General features: G+C 33.2%; 1 protein-coding gene across 1 annotated transcript in view; it reads right to left on the minus strand.

The window, feature by feature from the left end:
- Positions 1 to 24,508, minus strand: part of LOC141285224 (solute carrier family 12 member 9-like) — an 87,705-nt gene that overhangs the window by 55,984 nt on the left and 7,213 nt on the right. Inside the window, exons 2-8 of the mRNA XM_073818263.1 lie at positions 14,383 to 14,605; positions 10,385 to 10,553; positions 10,008 to 10,335; positions 9,764 to 9,905; positions 9,002 to 9,208; positions 7,233 to 7,314; positions 1,918 to 2,073 (exon numbers count right to left, since the gene is read on the minus strand). Coding sequence (XP_073674364.1) covers positions 1,918 to 2,073; positions 7,233 to 7,314; positions 9,002 to 9,208; positions 9,764 to 9,905; positions 10,008 to 10,335; positions 10,385 to 10,553; positions 14,383 to 14,605 — 1,307 coding nt within the window. The remainder of the gene's footprint in view (positions 1 to 1,917; positions 2,074 to 7,232; positions 7,315 to 9,001; positions 9,209 to 9,763; positions 9,906 to 10,007; positions 10,336 to 10,384; positions 10,554 to 14,382; positions 14,606 to 24,508) is intronic.

The following is a 24,508-nucleotide window of genomic DNA, read 5'->3' on the forward strand; positions in this document are numbered from 1 at the left end:
GACGTTGGTGCTTGAGAATCATTTGATTCAATTCGGGATATTGGTGTGTGTTCGTGAGTCTTTTGATTCAATTCGGGACGTTGGTGCTTGTTTGCGTATCATTTGATTAAATTCAGGACCTTGGTGCATGTTTGTGAATCATTTGATTCATTTTCTTGTTGTTGGTGCGTGTTCGTGAGTCATTTGATTCAATTCAGGACTTTGGTGCGTGTTCGCGAGTCATTTGATTCAATTTAGGACTTTGGTGCGTGTTCGCGAGTCATTTGATTCAATTCGGGATGTTGGTGCGTGTTCGTGAGTCATTTGATTCAATTCAGGATGTTGGTATTTGTTCGCGAATCATTTGATTCAATTCGGGATGTTGGTGTTTGATCGCGATTCATTTGATTTAATTTGGGACGTTGGTGTTTGTTCGTGATTCATTTGATTCAATTTGGGAAGTTGGTGTTTGTTTGCGATTCATTTAATTCAATTCGGGATGTTGGTGCATGTTCTCGAGTAATTTGATTCAATTCGGGATGTTGGTGCGTGTTCGCGAGTCATTTGATTCAATTCGGGACTTATTTTTTTATTTAACAGTTGAAACATAAAATAATTAAGGCAGTACATAAAAACAAAACAAAGAAAAATATAGACAGTATGCACAAATACAAATCCCTTGAGAAAATAAACAGTTTTTTCTAGTAAAAGTCTATTTTGTATAACCACAGTTTTTTTTTACATTAACAAAACTTTGGATAGTTTCCATACACTGTAAACAATTTTCATCAGTTTCAACTTAAAAACTTAAGTTTAGCAGCTGCCTTAAGATTTTAAGTTAAATCAACTTAAGTCATTTAAACTCACAAGTTAAAATAACTTGTTTTAAGCTGATTTAACTTAAAAACTTAAGGCAGCTGCTAAACTTAAGTTTTTAAGTTGAAACTGGTGAAAACTTTTTACAGTGTACTTATCTAGATCAACTTTGAATAAAGAAAATAGGTTTAGAGCCAGATTTTTATGTACAGCGGGGAAAATAAGTATTTGACACATCAGCATTTTTATCAGTAAGGGTATTTCTAAGTGGGCTATTGACACGAAATTTCCACCAGATGTAGCCATCAAGCCAAATATTGAATTCATACAAAGAAATCAGAACATTTAAGTATACAGGTTGAGTCATAATAAATAAAGTGAAATGACACAGGGAATAAGTATTGAACACACTTTTTTTAATACTTGTAGAAAAGCCGTTGTTGGTGATTACAGCTTCTAGACGCCTCTTGTATGGAGAGACCAGTCGTCTGCATTGCTCAGGAATGATTCTGGTCCATTCTTCCACACAAATGCTCTTTAAATCTTGAAGGTTCCTTGGGCCTCTTTTATGAACTTTGATCTTCAGTTCTCTCCATAGATTTTAGGTCAGGTGATTGACTATTGGCCATTCAAGCAACTTGATTGTTTTTCTTTGAAACCACTTCATTGTTTCCTTGGCCTTGTGTTTGGGATCATTGTCTTGCTGAAATGCCCATCCTCTTTTCATTTTCAGCTTTCTGGTAGATGGCAGCAGATTTTTATCCAGAATGCCCCGGTACATTTCTCCATTCATCCTGCCTTCAATAATATGAAGTCTGCCAGTACCCCTTGCTGAAAAGCAGCCCCAAACCATGATGCTTCCACCCCCAAACTTAACTGTTGGTATGGTGTTCTTGGGGTGGTGGGCAGTGCAATTTCTTCTCAAAACATGGTGTGCAGAATGACTGCCAAAAAGTCAAATTTTGCTTTCATCTGACCATACTATAGTCTCCCAATAATCCACAAACTTTAACCGAGCCTCAACATGCTTTTTGTTCAGCAATGGAGTCTTGCGTGGTGAGCGTGCATGGATGCCATGGCGATTCAGTGCATTGCTTATAGTTTTCTTTCAAACAACAGTACCTGCTGATGCAGAGTCTTCCTGAAGTGGTTCTTGGCTCTTGGGGAACTCTCCTGATTATTCTTTGGACTCCTCGGACAGGGAACTGATGCTCTTTCCATTTCCGGATAATGGCCCCCACAGTGCTCACAGGAACATTCAGCATCCTGGAAATGCACCTATAACCATTCCCATCAAAATGATATGATTGCGAAGATCTTGAGAGAGTTCTTTGCTTTTACCCATCATGAAGTCTTTCCCATGTGCCTTCTGGGTAATGAGAAGCCTTTATAGGCCATCAATTAAGACTAAAGCAGCTGATATCAATTAGTACTGATGGGGGCAGGGTTTCTCTCACAATACTGACAGATTTCAGGTGATCTCCTGGCTTTCTATGTCATGTTGCACCTTGTTATCTTCATGTGTTCAATACTTATTCCCTGTGTCATTTCACTTTATTTATTATGACTCAACTTGTATACTTAAATGTTCTGATTTCTTTGTATGAATTCAATGTTTGGCTTGATGGCTTGATCCCCACTGTAAGTATCGCATGTGCTTTCCTTTATTTTTTTTAGAAATTTTATTTTTATTTATCTATTTATCTTTTTTAGAATTCAAAAGACAAGACATTGTTCATTAAGTGAGATATAGAATTGAAGTCCTCGCAAAGCAAAAAGGTAGAGCTTGAAAAGCCTTTATACGAGCCCCGTATAAATTTGCAAATACCCTTTTTGATATTTTTATAATGTAAGCTTCCCTAATATAGGCAATGCTTATTGAAGGTTGCATAAAATCAGCCAATCAGAGTGTTGCTTTAGTTTTTTGTCTAGAAAATGCAAAACAAGTCACCCAAAGAGGCAGCATAATAAGGCTTCTTACATTCTGGACAGCCTTCAAGTTGGGAACGTGTATATGATGCCTAAAAGAGCAAGTGAGAGAGAGCGAGAGAGAGCGAGAGCACTCAGGGGTGATGGATCGAGTGGCCGCTGTGTCTTTTTTCTGGCCATCCATATGGAATGATATCATACTCTCATCTCTAGGGTATAGAGGGGGAGGGGCCGCAGCAATGACATCAGAATATTAATGAGGCGTGACAGAGCTGAAGTCACTTTCTTTCTGGCAGTGAGCCACGCCCTCCTTAATAGAGCCACGCCCCCTTTGACCAGCAGCAGTAGACAGCTGTCACATTCGCTGCCTGATTTCCATCCACTTCACTTACACACACACACACACACACACTGACCCTTCAACACAATCACTATGTTTTGGAGCTCAGAAAAGCAACCAATGCCTACAAATCAAGCCAATGTCATACACACCCTGGAGTGAGACACACTCACACACACACACACACACACACACACACACACACACACAGGCTGGCTCTGCTCTTTTGCCATTGGCAGGATGTTTTGTGAGAATTCAGATTTCTTTGGCATGCATGAAAAAGGAAGCTGTTTTACATTATTTTAAGGCTCGGACACAATCACAGCTGCTTCTGTTTTCTCTTTTCAAGCTTGGTGTGTGTGTGTGTGTGTGTGTGTGTGTGTCTAAATGGTTCCATAAAGAACATTTAACATCTGAAGAACCTTCCTGTTTCGCAAAAGGTTCTTTGTGGTGAAAGAAGGTTTTTCAGGTTATAAAAAGGTAGGAAAGAGATGGTTCTTTAAAGAACCTTTGACTGAATGATTCTTTGTGGAACCAAAAATGGAATCTTTTAAAGCTTTTAAGAGTGTATAAGAAAATAAAAAATGTTCTTTGGGGAACCAAAAAGTGGTTCCTCTACACTCTTAAAAATAAAGGTTCCAAAAGATGTTTTCACAGCAATGCCATTGAAGAAATTTTTTTGGGTCCCCAAAGAACCTTTCTGTGAACAGTTCTTAAAAGATCCATTTTTTTTTCTTACACTCTTAAAATATATGTTTCAAAAGGGTGTTTTTGCAGTGATGCCAAGAACCTTTCAGTGAACAGTTCCTAAAAGAACCACTTAGAAGTACATTTTAAAAATCTAAAGAACCTTTTTTGCATTTGAAAGGTTCCATGGATGTTCAAGAACCATTGATGCCAATAAAGAATCTGCATTTTAAGTGTAACTTAAGTGTAACAACTTGTGAATAATCTAAAGAAGCATTTCTACTTTGTGCAATGTTTCAGTGTTGCAATGTGTAAGGTTCAATGCCAATAAGGAACCTTTTAATAAACTACATTCTTTAAGGTTCTTTATTGGCATTGATGGTTTTCTAAGAAACCCTTCTAATGCACAAAAAGTTGTTTACACTTTTAAAAATAAAGGTTTTTGCAGTGATGGTTCCCCAAAACCCCTTTTTTTTTTTTTCAAAGCAACATTTTTTCTTAATATGAAAATATTTTTTCTTATAATGACCAAACGTTTTTTGTGGAAAAATGTTCTTTAGATGATTCAAATGTTCTTTTAAGGACTGTTCACTGAAAAGTTCTTTGGGGAACCAAAAATGGTGGTTCTACACTTAAAAATAAGGTTCCAAAAGTGTGTTTTCACAAAAAATTCATAGCACCTTTTCAATTTTTTGTTAATATGAAGAACATTTTAATAATCTAAAGAACCTTTTTCGACTATAAAGACTATATAGTCCTGCCACTCTTAAAAACAAAGGTTCCAAAAGAATGTTTTCCCAGCAATGCCACTGAAGAACCATTTTTGACTCCCCAAAGAACCTTTCAGTGAACAGTTCCTAAAATAACCACTTTGAAGAACATTTTACAAATCTAAAGAACCTTTTTCGACTATAAGAAACCTTTACTGCATTTGAAAGGTTCCATGAATGTTGAAAATTCTTCAAGGTACCATCAGTGCCAATAAAGAACCTTTATTTTAAAGAGTGTACACTCTCAGATGTTTTCCCAGCAATGCCATAGAAGAACCATTTTTGGTTCCCCAAAGAACCTTTCTGTGAACAGTTCTTTTTTTCTTATTATGAAGAACTTGTAAATAACCTAACGAATTATTTTTACTTTAAGGACCTTTTGTGCAATTAAACGGTTTCATGGATGTTAATGGATCTTCATTAGTGCCAGTAAATAACTTTTTAATAATCAACATTTTTTGAAGGTTCCTTATTACCATTGATGGTTCCATAAGGAACTCTTCCAATGCATAAAAATATTCTAAATATTAATGTTCTTTTCCATTTTAAAGAACTTTTTGAGCATTTTAAGCAACAGAAAGTTTCCATGGATATTAAAGATTCTTCATGGAATCATCAATGGTAGTAAAGAAACTTTTAAAAATGGTAAAATAAAGGTTCCCCATTGGCATCGATCATTCCATACAGTGTCTTTTTATTGCACAAAAAGGTGTTTATACACTATTAAAACTAAAAGCATCTTTATTGGCATGAAGAACCTTTAATAACCACTGAACCACTAAATGTTCTCTAGTGGAAAAAGGGTTCTTTAGGTTTTAAAATGTTCTTGAGACTATAAGAATGAAATTATTCTTCAAAGAACTGATCACTGAAAGGTTGTTTGGGGAAACAAAAATGGTTCTTCTACACACTTAAAAATAAAGCTTTCAAATGGATAATTTCACAGCAATGCCATTGAAGAACCATTTTTTTCTCTAAATAAACTTTGCCAACAGTTCTTAAAGTTTTAATAGGACATTTTTAACATTTAGGTCCCAAACTGTTTTTTTAACAGCAATGCCATATAAATACTCTTAAAAATAAAGGTTTTATATTGACAGTAATGGTTCTATGAAGAACCTGTATTATATTTTGGCTATTGCTACAAATAAACCCCTGATACTTAAGACTGTTTTTAGTCCAGGGTCACATATCATAGGAACGTTTGTTGCTTTTAGTATAAACCTAGAATCATTAAAGACTAACTCAAATGCTACTGCAAAGAAATGATGGTGATAAAAATGATGCATGGTTTCTTAAATGATGTTTTCTAAAATTCTAAAAGAGGTTTAGAAGAGTTTGTAGTCGTAATTAGCTTGCATTGAGAATTTGGTTTAATCATGCGATGAAAAATACCCTGAGTGCTTAATATAGTTTGAAGAAAATGCAGGTACATAAACAAACATCATTTTATTTATTCCTCATTTTTTAATTTAAGCATCATCTCCTACTACATTTCCACAAACCATAAGCACCCATGCCCACTCAGGGTATTTTTCATTGCATGATTAAACCAAATTCTCTCTGGACCAAAGCTAATTACGACTACAAACCCCTCTAAACCGTAAAAGCCTTTAAAGAAAACACAATTTAAGAAAGCATAAATCAGTTTATCACCATCATTTGCATCACCAAAAGTGCTTATGAAGCTCTGGAGACAAACTATAGCGAAGTGTTATTCGTATTATTCGCAGTGTTTGGGAAAGTTACAATATTGAGTTACTCCCTAAAAAAAAGTAACTAATTACGTTAGTTACTTTTTATGGAAAGTAATGCATTATGTTACTTTTGCGTTACTTTTTAAATCTGGGCAGGGCTTTTTTTTTTTTAATATAAAAAGTTATATTTTTGGCAAATTAAAAAGCCTTTTCACACCAAAATCCTCAGGCTTTTTGAGAGAAAAGTAAATTGAAGTCTGTACAGTAGACCGCAGAAGAAAAAAGTCAACTCTTTAGCAATAAAAAAAAGAAAACAAATGTTAGATTGTCTTGAGTAATTTTTGCATATTAGTATGGATGAATTGGATTATTGAAGGTTAATAAAATGGGATTACTGTAAATACATTGTAATATTTTGTAATATTTAACATTTAATTATTACAGGTTTGCGCTGAATTTCAGTCTTTTATTCATTTTGAAGAACACTGTATCTGTTTTTTTAGTGAGTGAGATGAATTAATGCATGTTCACATTTATTATAGAACTAAAGTAACATCTTACTCACACTTTCTCTCAACATGGCGACAGGAGAGCTTTTAATCAATAAATAGGGAGAAAAGTAACGTCTAGGTTACGTAGGGAACGTTACATATGGGAACTCGCTTGAGAGACCAATCATCTCTGAGCCTTATTCAAAAGGCCAATGAAAATTGGCGAGTGGTATTTGCATGCCAAGCCACACCCCCGTACATACGGGTATATAAGATGGCGGCGTGCAACCACTCATTCAGGTTTTTGCTGAGGAGACGGATCGAGCCGGCGTCAGTGCGACGTCAGGCTGTGGCAGGGGATGTAACGTCTCCGTTCCCTCCTTCAGGGAACGACGGTTACCTACGTAACCTAGACGTTCCCCTTCAGTCGTTTCACTACGACGTTACATATGGGAACAGACCCATGGAACAGGACACGAGCCGGACGCCGCGTTACGCACAACCCACGTGCTGACAGGCCGACGTGTCAGCAGATGGACATTGCAACGGAACCTTCCCAATGCCCTGAGGACCGGTAGGGGGGCCCCACAGGGATGCCAGAAGTACTGAAGCAGAGGTTGGGGGGGCGGAGCACATGAGAACTTAACATGTGGAATAAAGGTAATTCAATATATCCATAATTTGAGGGATATACGAGGGAAACTGACTGCGGGGCATGGAGGACCCAGAGTTCGCCGGAGGGAACATACTGGAAATAGCACACAGATCCCGTAGGAATGGTGCAGCAAGCCGACACCAGCCGTTCTCCCGCTCACCTGATGTCTAAGTTAAGACACGGGAGGACACGGCCACTACGCGAAGGTTGTAGAACCTGGCGAAGGTATTAGGTGTCGCCCAGCCTGCAGCTCTACAGATATCTGCTAGTGAGGCGCCATGAGCCAACGCATAGGAAGAGGCAACACTCCGAGTGGAGTGGGCACAAACACCTAAGGGGCATGGCTCTCCCTGATATAAGTACGACAGGGAGACGGCATCAACCACCCAATGAGCCAACCTCTGTTTGGAGACAGCATTCCCTTTCTGTTGACCTCCAAAGCAGACAAAGAGCTGCTTGGTGCGTCTGAAGTGCCGAGTGCTGTCCACGTATATGCGTAGGGCGCGAACTGGACACAGCAGCGCATAAGCTGGGTCTGCCTCCTCCAAGGGCAGAGCTTGCAGGTTCACCACCTGATCGTGGAAAGGCGTGGTGGGAACCTTGGGCACATAACCAGGCCGGGGTCTCAGGATGACGTGAGAATCTCTGGGCCCGAACTCCAGGCACGTTTCGTCGACAGAGAAAGCTTGTAGGTCCCCTACCCTCTTAATGGATGCCAGAGCAATCAGGAGCGCTGTCTTTAGTGACAGAAATTTAAGCTCAACTGATGCAAGAGGCTCAAATGGGGCTTCCCGTAGGCCCGAAGGGCGACGGAGAGATCCCAAGAGGGTACGAGGTGCGGTCTGGGAGGATTAACCCTTCTCGCACCTCTCAGGAACCTCACGATGAGTTGGTGCTTACCTAAAGATGTTCCATCTACTGCATCGTGATACGCTGCAATGGCAGCAACGTACACTTTGAAGGTCGAAGGGGACAGCCTGCGCTCCAACTTCTCTGCGCACCAGTCGACGAACAGACCCCCCCTCAGTGCATAAGCCTGCCTTGTAGAGGGGGCTCTGGAATGAGTGATGGTTTCTATCACGGCCTGAGGACGGCCGGTGAGGTCTGACGCGTCCCGTCCAGGAGCCAGACGTGTAGGTTCCAAAGGTCGGGGCGCGGGTGCCAAATTGTGCCCATCCCCTGAGAAAGAAGGTCTTTCCTCAAGGGGATCTTCCAGGGAGGGGCTGTCGTGAGGGAAATGAGTTCTGGAAACCAGGTCCGGGTGGCCCAATGTGGCGCAACCAACAGAACCTGCTCCTCGTCCTCCCTGATCTTGCACAGAGTCTGTGCAAGGAGGCTCACTGGGGGAAAGGCGTACTTGGGCCCCGGAGGCCAGCTGTGTGCCAGAGCATCCCTGCCGAAGGGAGCCTCGCTGAGGGAGTAAAACAACTGGCAATGGGAGGATTCGGGGGAGGCAAACAGATCTACCTGGGCCTCGCCGAAATGGCTCCAAATCAGCTGGACCGTCTCGGGGTGGAGTCGCCATTCTCCAGGGAGGGTGGTTTGCCGTGAGAGCTGATCGACTGCACGGTTGAGTTCCCCTGGTATGTGAATGGCACGTAGCGATTTCAGCCACGTTTGACTCCAAAGGAGCAGACGGCGGGCGAGTTGTGGCATGCAACGAGAGCGAAGACCGCCCTGGCGATTGATGTAAGCCACAATCGCAGTGCTGTCGGTGCGGACAAGCACGTGCTTCCCGTGGTGGAGGCATCCGTATAAACTACGATGTGCCTGGACACCTGTCCTAGAGGCACTCTGGCCCGTAGAAAGGCAGGGTCTGACCACGGGCTGAATAGGCGGCGACACTTCGGGGAAACGCCCATCCAGAGTGTGCCACGGTGCCATGCCCGTCTCGGAACTCGGTCATGTAACCAGCGCTGAAGCGGTCTCATATGAAGCAAGCCCAGCGGCGTAACCGCGGCTGCAGCTGCCATATGCCCCAGGAGCCTCTGAAATATTTTGAGAGGAACCGCTGTCTTGTGTCTGAATAGTTCCAGACACTTCAGCACTGACTGTGCGCGCTCGTTGGTGAGGCGGGCTGTCATGTTGACCGCGTCCAGCTCTACACCGAGGAAAGAGATCCTCTGCACTGGGGAGAGTTTGCTCTTTTCTCGGTTGACCTGAAGGCCCAGATGGCTGAGGTGCTGAAGCACAAGGTCCCTCTGTTCACACAACGCATCTCGCGAGTGGGCTATGAGAAGCCAGTCGTCGAGATAGTTGAGGATGCGAAAGCCTGTCTGCCAAAGAGGGGACAGGGCTGCCTCTGCGACCTTGGTGAAGACGCGGGGAGAGAGGGACAGGCCAAATGGGAGCACTTTGTACTGATACGCTCGACCCTCGAAAGCAAACCGAAAGCAAACCTCGGCGACGGGCAGGCGTAGGCGGGGGCCCAGGCGGTGGGATGGTGGCTTTGCGGTGGGTCAAGATGTGTTTTATGGCCTCCGTCTGCTTCTGGACCGTCGAGAACTGCTGGGCCTCAACGGTGTCGCCGAATAGGCCGCCCTGGGAGATGGGAGCTTCGAGAAAGCGTGCTTTGTCAGCGTCTGCCATCGGAACCAGGGTCAGCCATAGGTGTCGCTCCTGGACCACCATGGTGGACATCACCTGGCCAAGGGAACGCGCAGTGACCTTCATCGCCCGGAGGGCGAAATCGGTGGCGGCGCGGAGTTCTTCCATAACCCCTTGGTCAGAACCACTCTTGTGCAGGTGTTTAAGCGCTTGGGCCTGGTAAACTTGGAGAGTGGCCATAGCGTGCAGGGCGGTGGCAGCCTGGCCGGCAGCATGGTAGGCACGGCCTGCCAGGGCGGATGAAAGTTTGCATGTCCTGGAGGGGAGATGTGAACAGTCCCGCCAGGTGGCAGCGCCCCGCGGGCATAAGTGCACCGCAACGGCGCGCTCGACCTGTGGAACCGCCACATAGCCCCGGGCTGCCCTGCCGTCGAGAGGAGCTGGGGTGCGCTCAAGCAGAATAAGGGGCGCGCCAGGTCTTCGTCAGCTCCTCGTGCACCTCCGGGAAGAATGGCACCGGGGGGGAGCGTGGCGGTGCCGGCGGAGCCCTCCCCAGGAACCAGTCGTCCAGCCTCGAAGGATCGGCCAGTGGCTCTTTAGGGACCTCAAGGCCGATCCCCCTGGAGGCTTGGAGGAGCATAGCTGAAAGACTTCAACATGGCCATGGACATGCGCCCGCAATGTGGGCATGAACCATCTGTGAACGCTGCCTCAGCGTGCTCAAAGCCTAAATATGTGAGGCAACTCTTTTTCTTGAAAAGGAAATCTTCAATGAAGAGAGGCTCGAGCATGAAAGCTCTGAAGCAAAAATCTGAATGAGTGGTTGCATGCCGCCATCTTATATACCCGTATGTACGGGGGTGTGGCTTGGCATGCAAATACCACTCACCAATTTTCATTGGCCTTTTGAATAAGGCTCAGAAATGATTGGTCTCTCAAGCGAGTTCCCATATGTAACGTCGTAGTGAAACGACTGAAGGGGAACTGGCGTTACTTATTTGAAAAAATTCTTGTCAGTTAAAAAGTAATGCATTACTTTACTAGTTACTTTGAAAGAGTAATATTTGCGTTACTTGTAATGCGTTATAATGAAACTCTATGAGCAAAAACTGACGCTCTTCGGTAAACGAGCTAGAATATCTATGAGAGTTAATGATATGATTGGGCGGAAACCTCATTTGCATAATAAGAACATATTTAATGAGACAACCAAGAAGACCAGCTGAACTGGGGATAAAACACAAGTCTGGAGACGCAGGATAGACTAAACACACACTCGCATATCACACATAGACACACAAGAGCGCGCGCCTGCGTGCATGAGTGCGTGCGCTCAGCGTATCCAAACCCTCAGCGCGCGGTGGACAGATCAGTGCGATCCCGCGCTCTGTCATTTCAGGACTGCTTTTGCTTTCTCACTCTCTCTCTCTCTCTCTCTTGCACACACACACACGCACGCACTCGCGCACGGGCGCGCGCGCACACACTCTGCCGTGGCGGAACGCGCTGCTGTTGCTCAGTGATTCTCTCTGCGTCTGCTGGACTTTTTTACTCCGCGCTTTTTCTGTCTTCTCCAGGTGAGCGAATCTTCTCAAATCTCCCTGAATTCTCTTCAGCAGCAGCTTGAGATCACTGAGAGACGATGTTTGTGTGTCAGTGTGTGTGTGTGTGTGTGTTGCGCGCAGATGTGTCTGTCATAGGTGTGTGTGTGAGTGACCAAAATGCTGATATGCCATTTTGTTGCAAAGAAAGTATTGGTGGAGCAATATGGTATCACTGTGGTACTGTATACCATGTACCATGGTATTTCAAACTACTACAGTGTATACAAGTTAAGAGTTTTGCGCCAAAGTTGAATTGCTGAACTGTGTTCATGTGTTGCAATGTCCAAAACGAGTCGCTTATATTTCATTTTTTTTAAAACTGATATGGATTATGCACTGATGAAATACCTAATATTTGACCCTGGATCACAAAAAGTAGCAATAGCCAACAATACATTGTATGGGTCAAAATTATTGATTTTTCTTTTATGCCAAAAAATCTATAGGATATTAAGATCATGTTCCATGAAGATATTTTGTAAACTTTGTACTGTAACCTAATTTTTGATTAGTAAATGTATTGCTAAGAACTTCATTTAGACAACTTTAGAGACATTTTCTCAATATTTTAAGGTGCATCCTCAGATTTTATATATTTAAATAGTTGCATCTCAGCCAAAAAATGTTATTTATTCATTCATTTGTCATAATAATTACAATTATGACTAGTTTTGTGGTTTAGGGTCACATATATTTATTTATTTACGTATTTACTACCTATTTAATAGTTTTTAAGTCAGGAATCACTATTTCTTTTGCCCATATGTGATTGAAATTATGTCATTTCTTTAAAGTTCTCATGTTTTCTTTTATTTTTCAGAAAATGTAAGAATTTAGTTTTTATATTTTACACAAAATAATTTTGTGACAACGCTGTTTTAATATAATCTAGAAAACGAAATGAATCAATAAATAAAATGTAGATCTGTAATTATTTAATTAGTTTTCTAAATGGTAATCATTTGAGTCAAAATATGCCTAATAAGCCTGAATCTATTAGTTCTCTCTCATTAAAGTCATTTTAAGCATCTAATGTAAGAAATAAGTTACAGCGTTTAGTGATCATAACACCATGATGTTTTATACCAAGATTTATGGTTTGCATATACATATATTCAAAATATGATTAATAAGCCTGATCTGAATGCATTCGTTTTAAGCATCTGATGTAGTATTTATATTTTAACTTTAGCAGTGAATAATGGTAATACCACAGTACTTTGAGATGTACCATGATTAGATGTGCCTAAAAACAAGACAATAATTTTTACTCGTCTATAAAATCCTTGATTTAAGAATTTTAAAATATTTTCCCTGAAAGCAAGACAAAAAAGTCTAAGTAAGTGTATAAACTGCATCTGCATTGAAAAAAATGCTTTTCTTACTTAGACTTTTTGTCTTGTTTCCAGTCAAAGTTAAATAAAGAATTTTTTAGACAATTAAAAATTGTCATGTTTTCAGAAAAAAAAAAAAAAAAAGTCAAAATTAAATGTTTTTTTACTTGGAAAAAAAGCAAAAAAATCTGCTGATGGGGTAAGAAAAATAATCTAGTTTTCAGTTTGAAATAAGATTATTTTGCTTGTTTCAAGCAAAAACTCACTTAATTTTCTCTTGTTTTTTCTGAAAACAAGAAAATAATTTTTACTCGTCTAGAAAATCCTTCTTGATTTAAATTTTTTTTTAAATATTCTGACTGAAAACAAGACAAAAATCTAAGAAAAGCATTTTTTTGCAGTGTATAAACTGAATCATGCATTTGTCTTGTTTCCAGTCAAAATACCTAAAAATTCTTAAATCAAGAATTTTTTAGACAATTAAAAATGTTCTTGTTTTCAGAAAAAAAACAAGTCAAAATTAAATGCATTTTTGCTTGAAACAATATCTTTTTTTTTCTTTTTTTTTTAAATAAGATTATTTTTCTCACCCTATTGGCAGATTATTTAGCTTGTTCTAAGCAAAACTCACTTCATTTTGACTTGTTTTTTTTTCTGAAAACAAGACAATAATTTTTACTTGTTTAGAAAATCCTTCTTGACTGAAGAATCTTTAAATATTTTGGCTGCAAACAAGTCAAAAAATCTAATAAGAAAAGCATTTTTTGCAGTGCATAAACTACATCTGCACTGCAAAAAACAAAACAAATTAAATAAAGATTTTTTTTTTCATAATTAAAAATAGTCTTGTTATCAGAAAAAAACTTTAAATGCAAATGCAATGTCAAAATTAAATGCATTTTTGCTTGAAACAAGCTAAATGATCTGCCAATGGGGGGTAAGAAAAATAATTAAAAAAAAAAAAAAATTAGTATGAAATAAGATTATTTTTCTCACCCCATCTGAAAACAAGTCAATAATTTTTACTCATCTAGAAAATCCTTCTTGAATATTCTGGCTGGAAACAAGACCAAAAAAAAAAAAAATCTAAGTAACATCTAAAATATATAAAAATTCTTAAATCAAGAATTTTGTTAGAAAATTAAACAAAATTAAAAAGACAATAATTTTCCCTTCTTGATTTAATATTTTGGCTAAAAACAAGACGAAAAATCTAAGTAAAAAAAAGCATTTTTTTGCAATGTGACAGGTGATCTTGTAAGAAAGCAGGATTTATTTGATTGCTCTGCACAGTTTATGAGCCGCAGATGAATTGCAATCTCTGTGTGTGTGTGTGTGTGTGTGTGTGTGTGTGTGTGTTTTATTAATTTATTTGACGACTGGTAGTTCAGCGATTCACTAGTGGAGCAAAAGCTTTCTGTATAATTGAGTTACTGTCCCTGCGTCTGGCGCCACCAGATGACTACAAAAGAGAGAGAGAGAGTGAGTGTGTGTGTGTGTGGGTCAGGGCTTGTGCGCAGTAATTATAATTACCTTGTTTTAAATACAATAGCAGTTTAACTGGAAGTCCCTGAAGGACGCGTGTGTGTTTGTTGCTGGTTCTGCTGTAAGAGCTTGAAGCGGGACCCGTGAGAGACTCTCGCTGTCCGCGGCTGATAAGACGGACCTCAGAACCCCGAGTCGGAGCCTGAGAGCCTGAGTCCGAGCACAGCAGAATAAATCTGTTAGAGGCATGCGTGACGGTGCGGCACAATACCTATATTAATAATAAACACACAGGGTATCACATTAGAGACTCGGCATACAAACTTTGGGTTGGTTTGCTTTTGCAGTGCATTAATGTGTGTGTGTGTGTGTGTGTGTGTGTGTGTGTGTGTGAGAGAGAGAGAGAGTGTGTTCTGTATTCAAGACATTAGTGCTGTCATGTCGTGTAAATGGTCATTCATCAGATGCTAAGAGATCTAATCCATTACACACACCACTCTCTCTCTCTATGTGTGTGTGTGTGTGTGTGTGTGTGTGTGTGTGTGTGTGTGTGTGTGTGTGTGTGTGTGTGTGTGTGTGTGTTTGAGACTTCAGTGTGTTTCACCTGTATTTGTTTCCAGATATGTTCAGTTATGCTTTGAGAGTCTCAGATATTTCTCAGAAGGAATAAAAACGGCTGCTTGGATTGTTTCAACTTGAATGAATTTAAAGACAAATGTTTGAGATTGTTAACTTTTGAGGTCAGAATCTGGTATTTGAGTCGTGTGAGTTTAGACTGAGACATTCTTTGAGGTTTTTCTCGCATGAATGGGTTATTATCATTAAAAACTAAAACCATTAAAACATTTCCATTACTTGAAATAAAATGTATAAAAAAAATTAAAAAAAGAAAGAAAAGAAAGGAAAAAATAATTTAATTTATTTACTGTATGTAACACATTTAATTGATAACAGATTTAATTTATATAACACATTTAATTTTGGCTAGTTTTCAGGGAACATTTGCGTTTAATTTGAGTTTAATAATAAAGTAAATTATCTAAAAAACAACTTAAAAATATTTTTAGCTCAAACTACTTCTATTTTTCTTTCAATTTAAGTTGAAGTACTAAAATAACTAAAACTAAAATAAAAAAATATTTAATTTTGAGCTTATTTAGCTATTTTTAGCTCAACATTTTTCTTTTTCTTTCAATTTAAGTTGAAGTACTAAAATAACTAGAACTAAAATAAAAAAATATTTAATTTTGAGCTTATTTAGCTATTTTTATCTCAACATTTTTCTTTTTCTTTCAATTTAAGTTGAAGTACTAAAATAACTAGAACTAAAATAAAAAAGAAAAACAAACTTATTTAATTTTGAGCTTATTTAGCTATTTTTAGCTCAACATTTTTATTTTTCTGTCAATTTAAGTTGAAGTACTAAAATAACTCAAATAAAAGAAAAAAGAAAAACAAACTTATTTAATTTTAGTTTATTTAGCTATTTTTAGCTCAGTTTGTTTTTTATATTTTTCTTTAACTAAAATATATATATAGCTTATTTAGCTATTTTTATCTCAGAATTTCTGTTTTTCTTTTAAATTTAAGTTAAAGTACTAAAATAGCTAGAAATAAAAATTAAATAAATGTAAACTTATTTGATTTTTAGTTCATTCAGCATTTTTTAGTGCAACATTTCTAATTTCCATTTAATTTTTCTTTTAATTTAAGTTGAAGTACAAAATAACTAAAACTAAAATAAAAAAGAAAAACAAACTTATTTAATTTTTAGCTTATTTGGCTATTTTTAGCTCAGAATTTTTATTTTCTCACTTTGTGTTTAATTTAAGTTGAAGTACTAAAATAACTCAAACTAAAATAAAAAAGAAAAACTTATTTAATTTTTAGCTAATTTAGCTATTTTTATCTCAACATTTCTATTTTTCTTTAAATTTAAGTTGAAGTACTAAAATAACTAAAATTATTTTATTTAAAATATATAATTAAAAAAAAACTTATTTAATTTTGAGCTTAATTAGCAAATATTTTACTATAACTAAAACTTAAAATGAAAGAAAAACGTATTTAATTTTTAGTTAATTTAGATATTTTAGCTCAACATTTCTCATTTCCATTTATAATTTTTTACATTTAAGTTGAAGTACTAAAATAACTCAAACTAAAATAAAAAAGAAAAACAAACTTATTTAATTGTTTAGCTATTTTTAGCTCAACATTTTTATTGGGTTTTTTTTTTTCCAATTGTATTTGTTCCCAGAGGAGTGTTTCATAGCTTTTTCATATATCATTTTATGGTTTGAGTGTCTCAGATTTTCTCAGAGTTTCTCAAGAGGAATAAAAACAGCTGCTTCGATCATTTCAACACTGAATTTTTAAGGTCAGAATCTGGTATTTGAGTTCAGTTTGAGACATTCTTAAGACTTTTCTAATTCATCTGAGAAGCACGAGACATAAATTGCATAAATTAGGCTTATTATCTTTAACAAAATGAAAACTAAAACCATAAAATTATTTCCGTTACTTGAAAGAAACTTAATTTTCTTAATAATAAATTCGAACTAAATTACATAAAAAAACTTTAAAAAGCACTTTTTAGCTCAAACTACTTCGATTTTTTGTTTAATTTAAGTTGAAGTACTACAATAACTAAAACTAAAATTAAAAAGAAAACTTATTTAATTTTGAGCTTATTTAGTTATTTTTATCTTTTTATTTTCTAATTTTGTGTTTAATTTAAGTTGAAGTACTAAAATAACTCAAACTAAAATAAAAAAGAAAACTTATTTAATTTTAGCTTATTTGGCTATTTTTATCTCAACATTTCTATTTTTCTTTAAATTTAAGTTGAAGTACTAAAATAACTCAAATAAAAGTATTCTTATTTATGCTTTAGCTCAATTAGCAAATATTTTTGCTCAACATTTCTCACTTTTGTGTGTAATTTAATTTGAAATACTAAAATAACTAAAACTTAAAATGAAAGAAAACGTATTTAATTTTTAGTTCATTTAGATATTTTAGCTCAACATTTCTCATTTCCATTTAGTATTTTTTACATTTAAGTTGAAGTACTAAAATAACTCAAACTAAAATAAAAAAGAAAAACAAACTTATTTAATTGTTTAGCTATTTTTAACTTAACATTTTTTTTTTTTCATTTGTATTTGTTCCCAGAGGAGTGTTTCATATCTCAGCACATTTTATTTTGGCATTTTTGTTTAATTTAAGTTCAATACTAAAGTAAAACTAAATTATATTTTTCATTTTTTATTTTAGTACTTCAATTAAATTAAATGAAAAAAAACTAAAAAAGCTAAATGAACTATAAATTAAGTGTGTTTTTCTTCGATTTTAGTACTTCAACTTAAATTCTACACATAAATGTTGGGCAAAATTTTTTGCTAAATGAGCTAAAAAACACAAATAAGATTACTTTTTATTTCAGTTTTAGTTATTTTAGTACTTCAACTTAAAAAAAATAAATGGAAATGAGAAATGTTGAGTTAAAATAGCTAAGTTAACTAAAAATTAAATACATTTTCTTTAAGTTTTAATTTGAGTTATGTTAGTACTTAAATTATATGAAAAATTTGAAATGTTGGGCTAAAATTTTTACTTAAATGAGTACTTTTATTAAAAGAAAAAAGAAAAACAAACTTTAATTTTTAGCTCAACATTTCAGTTTTTCCTTCAATTTAAGTTGAAGTACTAGAAAAACTAAAACTTAAAAAAAGAATGATCTTATTTAGCTATTTTTATCTCAACATTTTTATTTTTCTGTCAATTTAAGTTGAAGTAATAAAATAACTAAAACTAAAATAAAAAGTAAACCTATGTTTTTTAGCTCATTTAGCAAAACATTTAGCTCAGCATTTCAAAATTCTTGTATAATTTAAGTTAAAGTACTAAATAACTAAAATTTATTAAATTCTTATTTAATTTTTAGTTTATTTAGCTATTTTTAGCTCAACATTTCTCATTCCCATTTAATTTTTCTTTTAATTTAAGTTGGAGTACTAAAATAACTAAAACAAAAAGTAATCTTATTTATGCTTTAGCTCATTTAGCAAACATTTTAGCTCAACAATTCCCATTTTTTGTATAATTTAATTTGAATTACTAAAATAATTAAAATTAAAAATTAAAGAAAAACTTATTTAATTTTTAGTTCATTTAGATATTTTAGCTCAATATTTCTCATTTTCATTTATTTTTTTTAAAATTTGAGTTAAAGTACTTAACTAAAACTAAAATAAAAAAAAACTTATTTAATTTTGAGCTTATTTAGCTAAATTTATTTCTTTAAATTTAAGTTGAAGTACTAAAATAACTAAAACTAAAAGAAAAAGAAAACTTGTTTGTTTTTCTTAGCACGTTTAGCAAACATTTCAGCTCAACATTTCTCATTTTTGTTGAAGTACTAAAAAACGAAAATTAAAAATTAAAGAAATATTTAGTTTTTAGCTTTTGTAGATATTTTTATCCCAAGGTTTCTATTTTTCTTTTAATTTAAGTTGAGGTACTAAAATAACTGAAGAAAAAAAAACATATTTAATTTTGAGCTTATTAAGCTATTTTTAGCTCAACATTTTTATTTTTATTTCAGTTTAAGTTGAGTACTAAAATAACATTTTTAATTTATGTGTACAATTTAAATTGATGTACTAAAATAGCTAAAATTAAAGAAATGTAAACTTATTAAATTTTTAGTTCATTTAGCTATTTTGGCTAACATTTCTGATTAAAATTTATTTTTAAATTTAAGTTGAAGTACTAAAATAACTAAAGCTAAAATAAAAAAAATAAAAAACAAACTTATTTAATTGGTAGCTTATTTAGCTATTTTTAGCTCAACATTTTTATTTTATCAATTTCAGTTAACTAAAACTAAAATAAAAAATTAACATATTTTTTAAAACTCATATAAAATAACTAAAATTAAAAATGAAAGAAATGTAAACTTATTTATTTTTTGTGCATTTAGCAATTTTTAGCTCAACATTTCTGATTTCCATTTATTTTTTTAAGGAGCTAAAATAACTACAAAAAACTCAAACTTATATAATTTATAGCTAATTTTTAGCTCTATATTTCTTATTTACGTTTTAATTTACATTGAAGTACTAAAAAAGTAAACAAAAATGAAAAATGATGAAAACACAACAAAATTATGATTGGATTGCAATTTATCATTAAATTTCTCATGTTTTGTTTGTAAATATATGAACAAGTAAATATTTTCCATATGTTTAAAAATGCAATATTTACAATATATTACAGACTCTATTTATGTAAAATAAATAAGTGCCATTTTCTGTAGCTGTTTATTTTAAATGTCTAAAAAATGCTATATTTGGAATATATTACAGACTCTAATTAATTAAAATAAATAAGTGGCATTTTCTGTCACAGTTTATTTTATGCAAACATAATTAGATTCCAATTTTTCATGAAATTTCTCATGTTTTATTTGTAAATATATAAACGTAAATATTTTTCATATGGTCCTAGATGTCTAAAAAATGCAGTATTTAGAATATATTACCGACTAAAATTAATTAAAATAAATAAGTGGCATTTTCTGTCACAGTTTATTTTATGCAAACATAATTAGATTCCAATTTTTCATTAAATATCTCGTTTTGTTTGTAAATATATAAATATAAATATTTTTCATATGGTCCTAGATGTCTAAAAAATGCAGTATTTAGAATATATTACCCACTAAAATTAATTAAAATAAACAAGTGCCATTTTCTGTAGCTGTTTATTTTAAATGTCTAAAAAAATATTTAATTTTGAGCTTATTTAGCTATTTTTAGCTCAACATTTTTCTTTTTCTTTCAATTTAAGTTGAAGTACTAAAATAACTAAAACTAAAATAAAAAAATATTTAATTTTGAGCTTATTTAGCTATTTTTAGCTCAACATTTTTCTTTTTCTTTCAATTTAAGTTGAAGTACTAAAATAACTAGAACTAAAATAAAAAAGAAAAACAAACTTATTTAATTTTTAGCTTATTTAGCTATTTTTAGCTCAGTTTGTTTTTTATATTTTTCTTTAACTAAAATACACACACACACACATATATATATATATATATATATATATATATATATATATATATATATATATATATATATATATATATATATATATAGCTTATTTTGCTATTTTTATCTCAGAATTTCTGTTTTTCTTTTAAATTTAAGTTAAAGTACTAAAATAACTAGAAATAAAAATTAAATAAATGTAAACTTACTTGATATTTAGTTCATTCAGCAATTTTTAGTGCAACATTTCTAATTTCCATTTGATTTTTCTTTTAATTTAAGTTGAAGTACTAAAATAACTCAAACTAAAATAAAAAAGAAAAACTTATTTAATTTTTAGCTTATTTGGGTATTTTTATCTCAACATTTCTATTTTTCTTTAAATTTTAGTTGAAGTACTAAAATAGCTAAAATTATTTCATTTAAAATATATAATTAAAAGAACGTATTTAATTTTGAGCTCAATTAGCAAATATTTTAGCTCAACATTGTAATTTAATTTGAATTACTATAACTAAAACTTAAAATGAAAGAAAAACGTATGTAATTTTTAGTTAATTTAGATATTTTAGCTCAACATTTCTCATTTCCATTTATTATTTTTTACATTTAAGTTGAAGTACTAAAATAACTCAAACTAAAAGAAAAAAGAAAACTTATTTAATTTTAGCTTATTTGGCTATTTTTATCTCAACATTTCTATTTTTCTTTAAATTTAAGTTGAAGTACTAAAATAACTCAAATAAAAGTAATCTTATTTATGCTTTAGCTCAATTAGCAAATATTTTTGCTCAACATTTCTCACTTTTGTGTGTAATTTAATTTGAAATACTAAAATAACTAAAACTTAAAATGAAAGAAAACGTATTTAATTTTTAGTTCATTTAGATATTTTAGCTCAACATTTCTCATTTCCATTTAGTATTTTTTACATTTAAGTTGAAGTACTAAAATAACTCAAACTAAAATAAAAAAGAAAAACAAACTTATTGAATTGTTTAGCTATTTTTAACTTAACATTTTATTTTATTTTATTTTTCATTTGTATTTGTTCCCAGAGGAGTGTTTCATATCTCAGCACATTTTATTTTGGCATTTTTGTTTAATTTAAGTTCAATACTAAAGTAAAACTAAATTATATTTTTCATTTTTTATTTTAGTTTGAGTTATTTTAGTACTTCAATTAAATTAAATGAAAAAAAAAAAACTAAAAAAGCTAAATGAACTATAAATTAAGTGTGTTTTTCTTCGATTTTAGTACTTCAACTTAAATTCTACACATAAATGTTGGGTAAAAATTTTTGCTAAATGAGCTAAAAAACACAAATAAGTTTACTTTTTATTTCAGTTTTAGTTATTTTAGTACTTCAACTTAAAAAAAATAAATGGAAATGAGAAATGTTGAGTTAAAATAGCTAAGTTAACTAAAAATTAAATACATTTTCTTTAAGTTTTAATTTGAGTTATGTTAGTACTTAAATTATATGAAAAATTTTGAAATGTTGGGCTAAAATTTTTACTTAAATGAGTACTTTTATTAAAAGAAAAAAGAAAAACAAACTTTAATTTTTAGCTCAACATTTCAGTTTTTCCTTCAATTTAAGTTGAAGTACTAAAATAACTCAACCTAAAATAAAAAAGAAAAACAAACTTATTTAATTTTGAGCTTATTTAGCTATTTTTAGCTCAACATTTTTATTTTTCTGTCAATTTAAGTTGAAGTAATAAAATAACTAAAACTAAAATAAAAAGTAAACCTATGTTTTTTAGCTCATTTAGCAAAACATTTAGCTCAGCATTTCAAAATTCTTGTATAATTTAAGTTAAAGTACTAAATAACTAAAATTTATTAAATTCTTATTTAATTTTTAGTTTATTTAGCTATTTTTAGCTCAACATTTCTCATTCCCATTTAATTTTTCTTTTAATTTAAGTTGGAGTACTAAAATAACTAAAACAAAAAGTAATCTTATTTATGCTTTAGCTCATTTAGCAAACATTTTAGCTCAACAATTCCCATTTTTTGTATAATTTAATTTGAATTACTAAAATAATTAAAATTAAAAATTAAAGAAAAACTTATTTAATTTTTAGTTCATTTAGATATTTTAGCTCAATATTTCTCATTTTCATTTATTTTTTAAAAAATTTGAGTTAAAGTACTTAACTAAAACTAAAATAAAAAAAAACTTATTTAATTTTGAGCTTATTTAGCTAAATTTATTTCTTTAAATTTAAGTTGAAGTACTAAAATAACTAAAACTAAAAGAAAAAGAAAACTTGTTTGTTTTTCTTAGCACGTTTAGCAAACATTTCAGCTCAACATTTCTCATTTTTGTTGAAGTACTAAAAAACGAAAATTAAAAATTAAAGAAATATTTAGTTTTTAGCTTTTGTAGATATTTTTATCCCAAGGTTTCTATTTTTCTTTTAATTTAAGTTGAGGTACTAAAATAACTGAAGAAAAAAAACCATATTTAATTTTGAGCTTATTTAGCTATTTTTAGCTCAACATTTTTATTTTTATTTCAGTTTAAGTTGAGTACTAAAATAACATTTTTAATTTATGTGTACAATTTAAATTGATGTACTAAAATAGCTAAAATTAAAGAAATGTAAACTTATTAAATTTTTAGTTCATTTAGCTATTTTGGCTAACATTTCTGATTAAAATTTATTTTTAAATTTAAGTTGAAGTACTAAAATAACTAAAGCTAAAATAAAAAAACTAAAAAAAAACTTATTTAATTGGTAGCTTATTGAGCTATTTTTAGCTCAACATTTATATTTTTTTTTATCAATTTCAGTTAACTAAAACTAAAATAAAAAGTTAACATATTTTTTTAACTCATATAAAATAACTAAAATTAAAAATGAAAGAAATGTAAACTTATTTATTTTTTGTGCATTTAGCAATTTTTAGCTCAACATTTCTGATTTCCATTTATTTTTTTAAGGAGCTAAAATAATAATTTTTAGCTCTATATTTCTTATTTACGTTTTAATTTACATTGAAGTACTAAAAAAGTAAACAAAAATGAAAAATGATGAAAACACAACAAAATTACTAAAACTTTAACTAAAATTAAAATGAAATTATAAAAATAAAACCTGATTCTATATTATAATGTTTAAAAAAAGCTGCTAGTATACGGTGTAAACATCTTTAATTGCTTTCCATAATCAATATAATGAAGACAATTCATGACAAAAAAATAAACAAAAAGATATTAAAAACATGAGCTAGTCTGTGAAACATAAATTGGTTCTGACTATGAACAGCTAGAAAAAACAATAATGGACACTTTTAGAGAGTACGCCAACAGCTATATGCTAAAACAGACTGATGTTCAATAAATACTTACCTTTATTCATAAAACTCATATTGCATTTACTAATATTACTCGCAGGACATTTATTCATGATCACATTCTTCTGAAAAGTAGTATAGTGTATTGTTGTTTAATAACTGCAGGGTGTAGCAGGTTGCTGCATTAATGCGTCACAGGTGCGTTTATTTGCATTTTACAATGGGTTTAGTGTCAGAACTATCTGTTTTATAATGCAGATTTTAGTAAAGCAGATTGAAAGTGTGTGTATGTGTGTGAGAAAGAGGGAGAGTGGTATGTGTATGTTTGAAAGACAGGAAAAGAGCGAGACACATCTGATGAATGATGGTTTGAATGGAGACTGACATTTTCCAGAGAAACACCTCCACAGACATCAGGTGTGTGTGTGTGTGTGTGTGTGTGTGTGTGTGTGTGTGTGTGTGTGTGTGTGTGTTTCTTCAATCCACTTACTGAGAGATTCCCTGTGTGTGTGTGTGTGTGTGTGTGTGTGTGTGTGTGTGTTTCTTCAATCCACTTACTGAGAGATTCCCTGTGTGTGTGTGTGTGTGTGTGTGTGTGTGTGTGTGTGCGTGCGTGCGTGCGTGCGTGCGTGCGTGCGTGCGTGCGTGCGTGTGTGTGTGTGTGTCCGGTGAAACAGATGAGAGGTGACAAGGTGAATTAACTCAGAAATGTAGATGCACACACACAATCACAGATTTAATGAATGCAAACGCTCTGTCATTTGCTTTTGTCTCTATTCACACACACACACACACACACACACACACA

This window comes from Garra rufa, chromosome 14, assembly GCF_049309525.1.
Source record: "Garra rufa chromosome 14, GarRuf1.0, whole genome shotgun sequence".
NCBI lineage: Eukaryota > Metazoa > Chordata > Actinopteri > Cypriniformes > Cyprinidae > Garra > Garra rufa.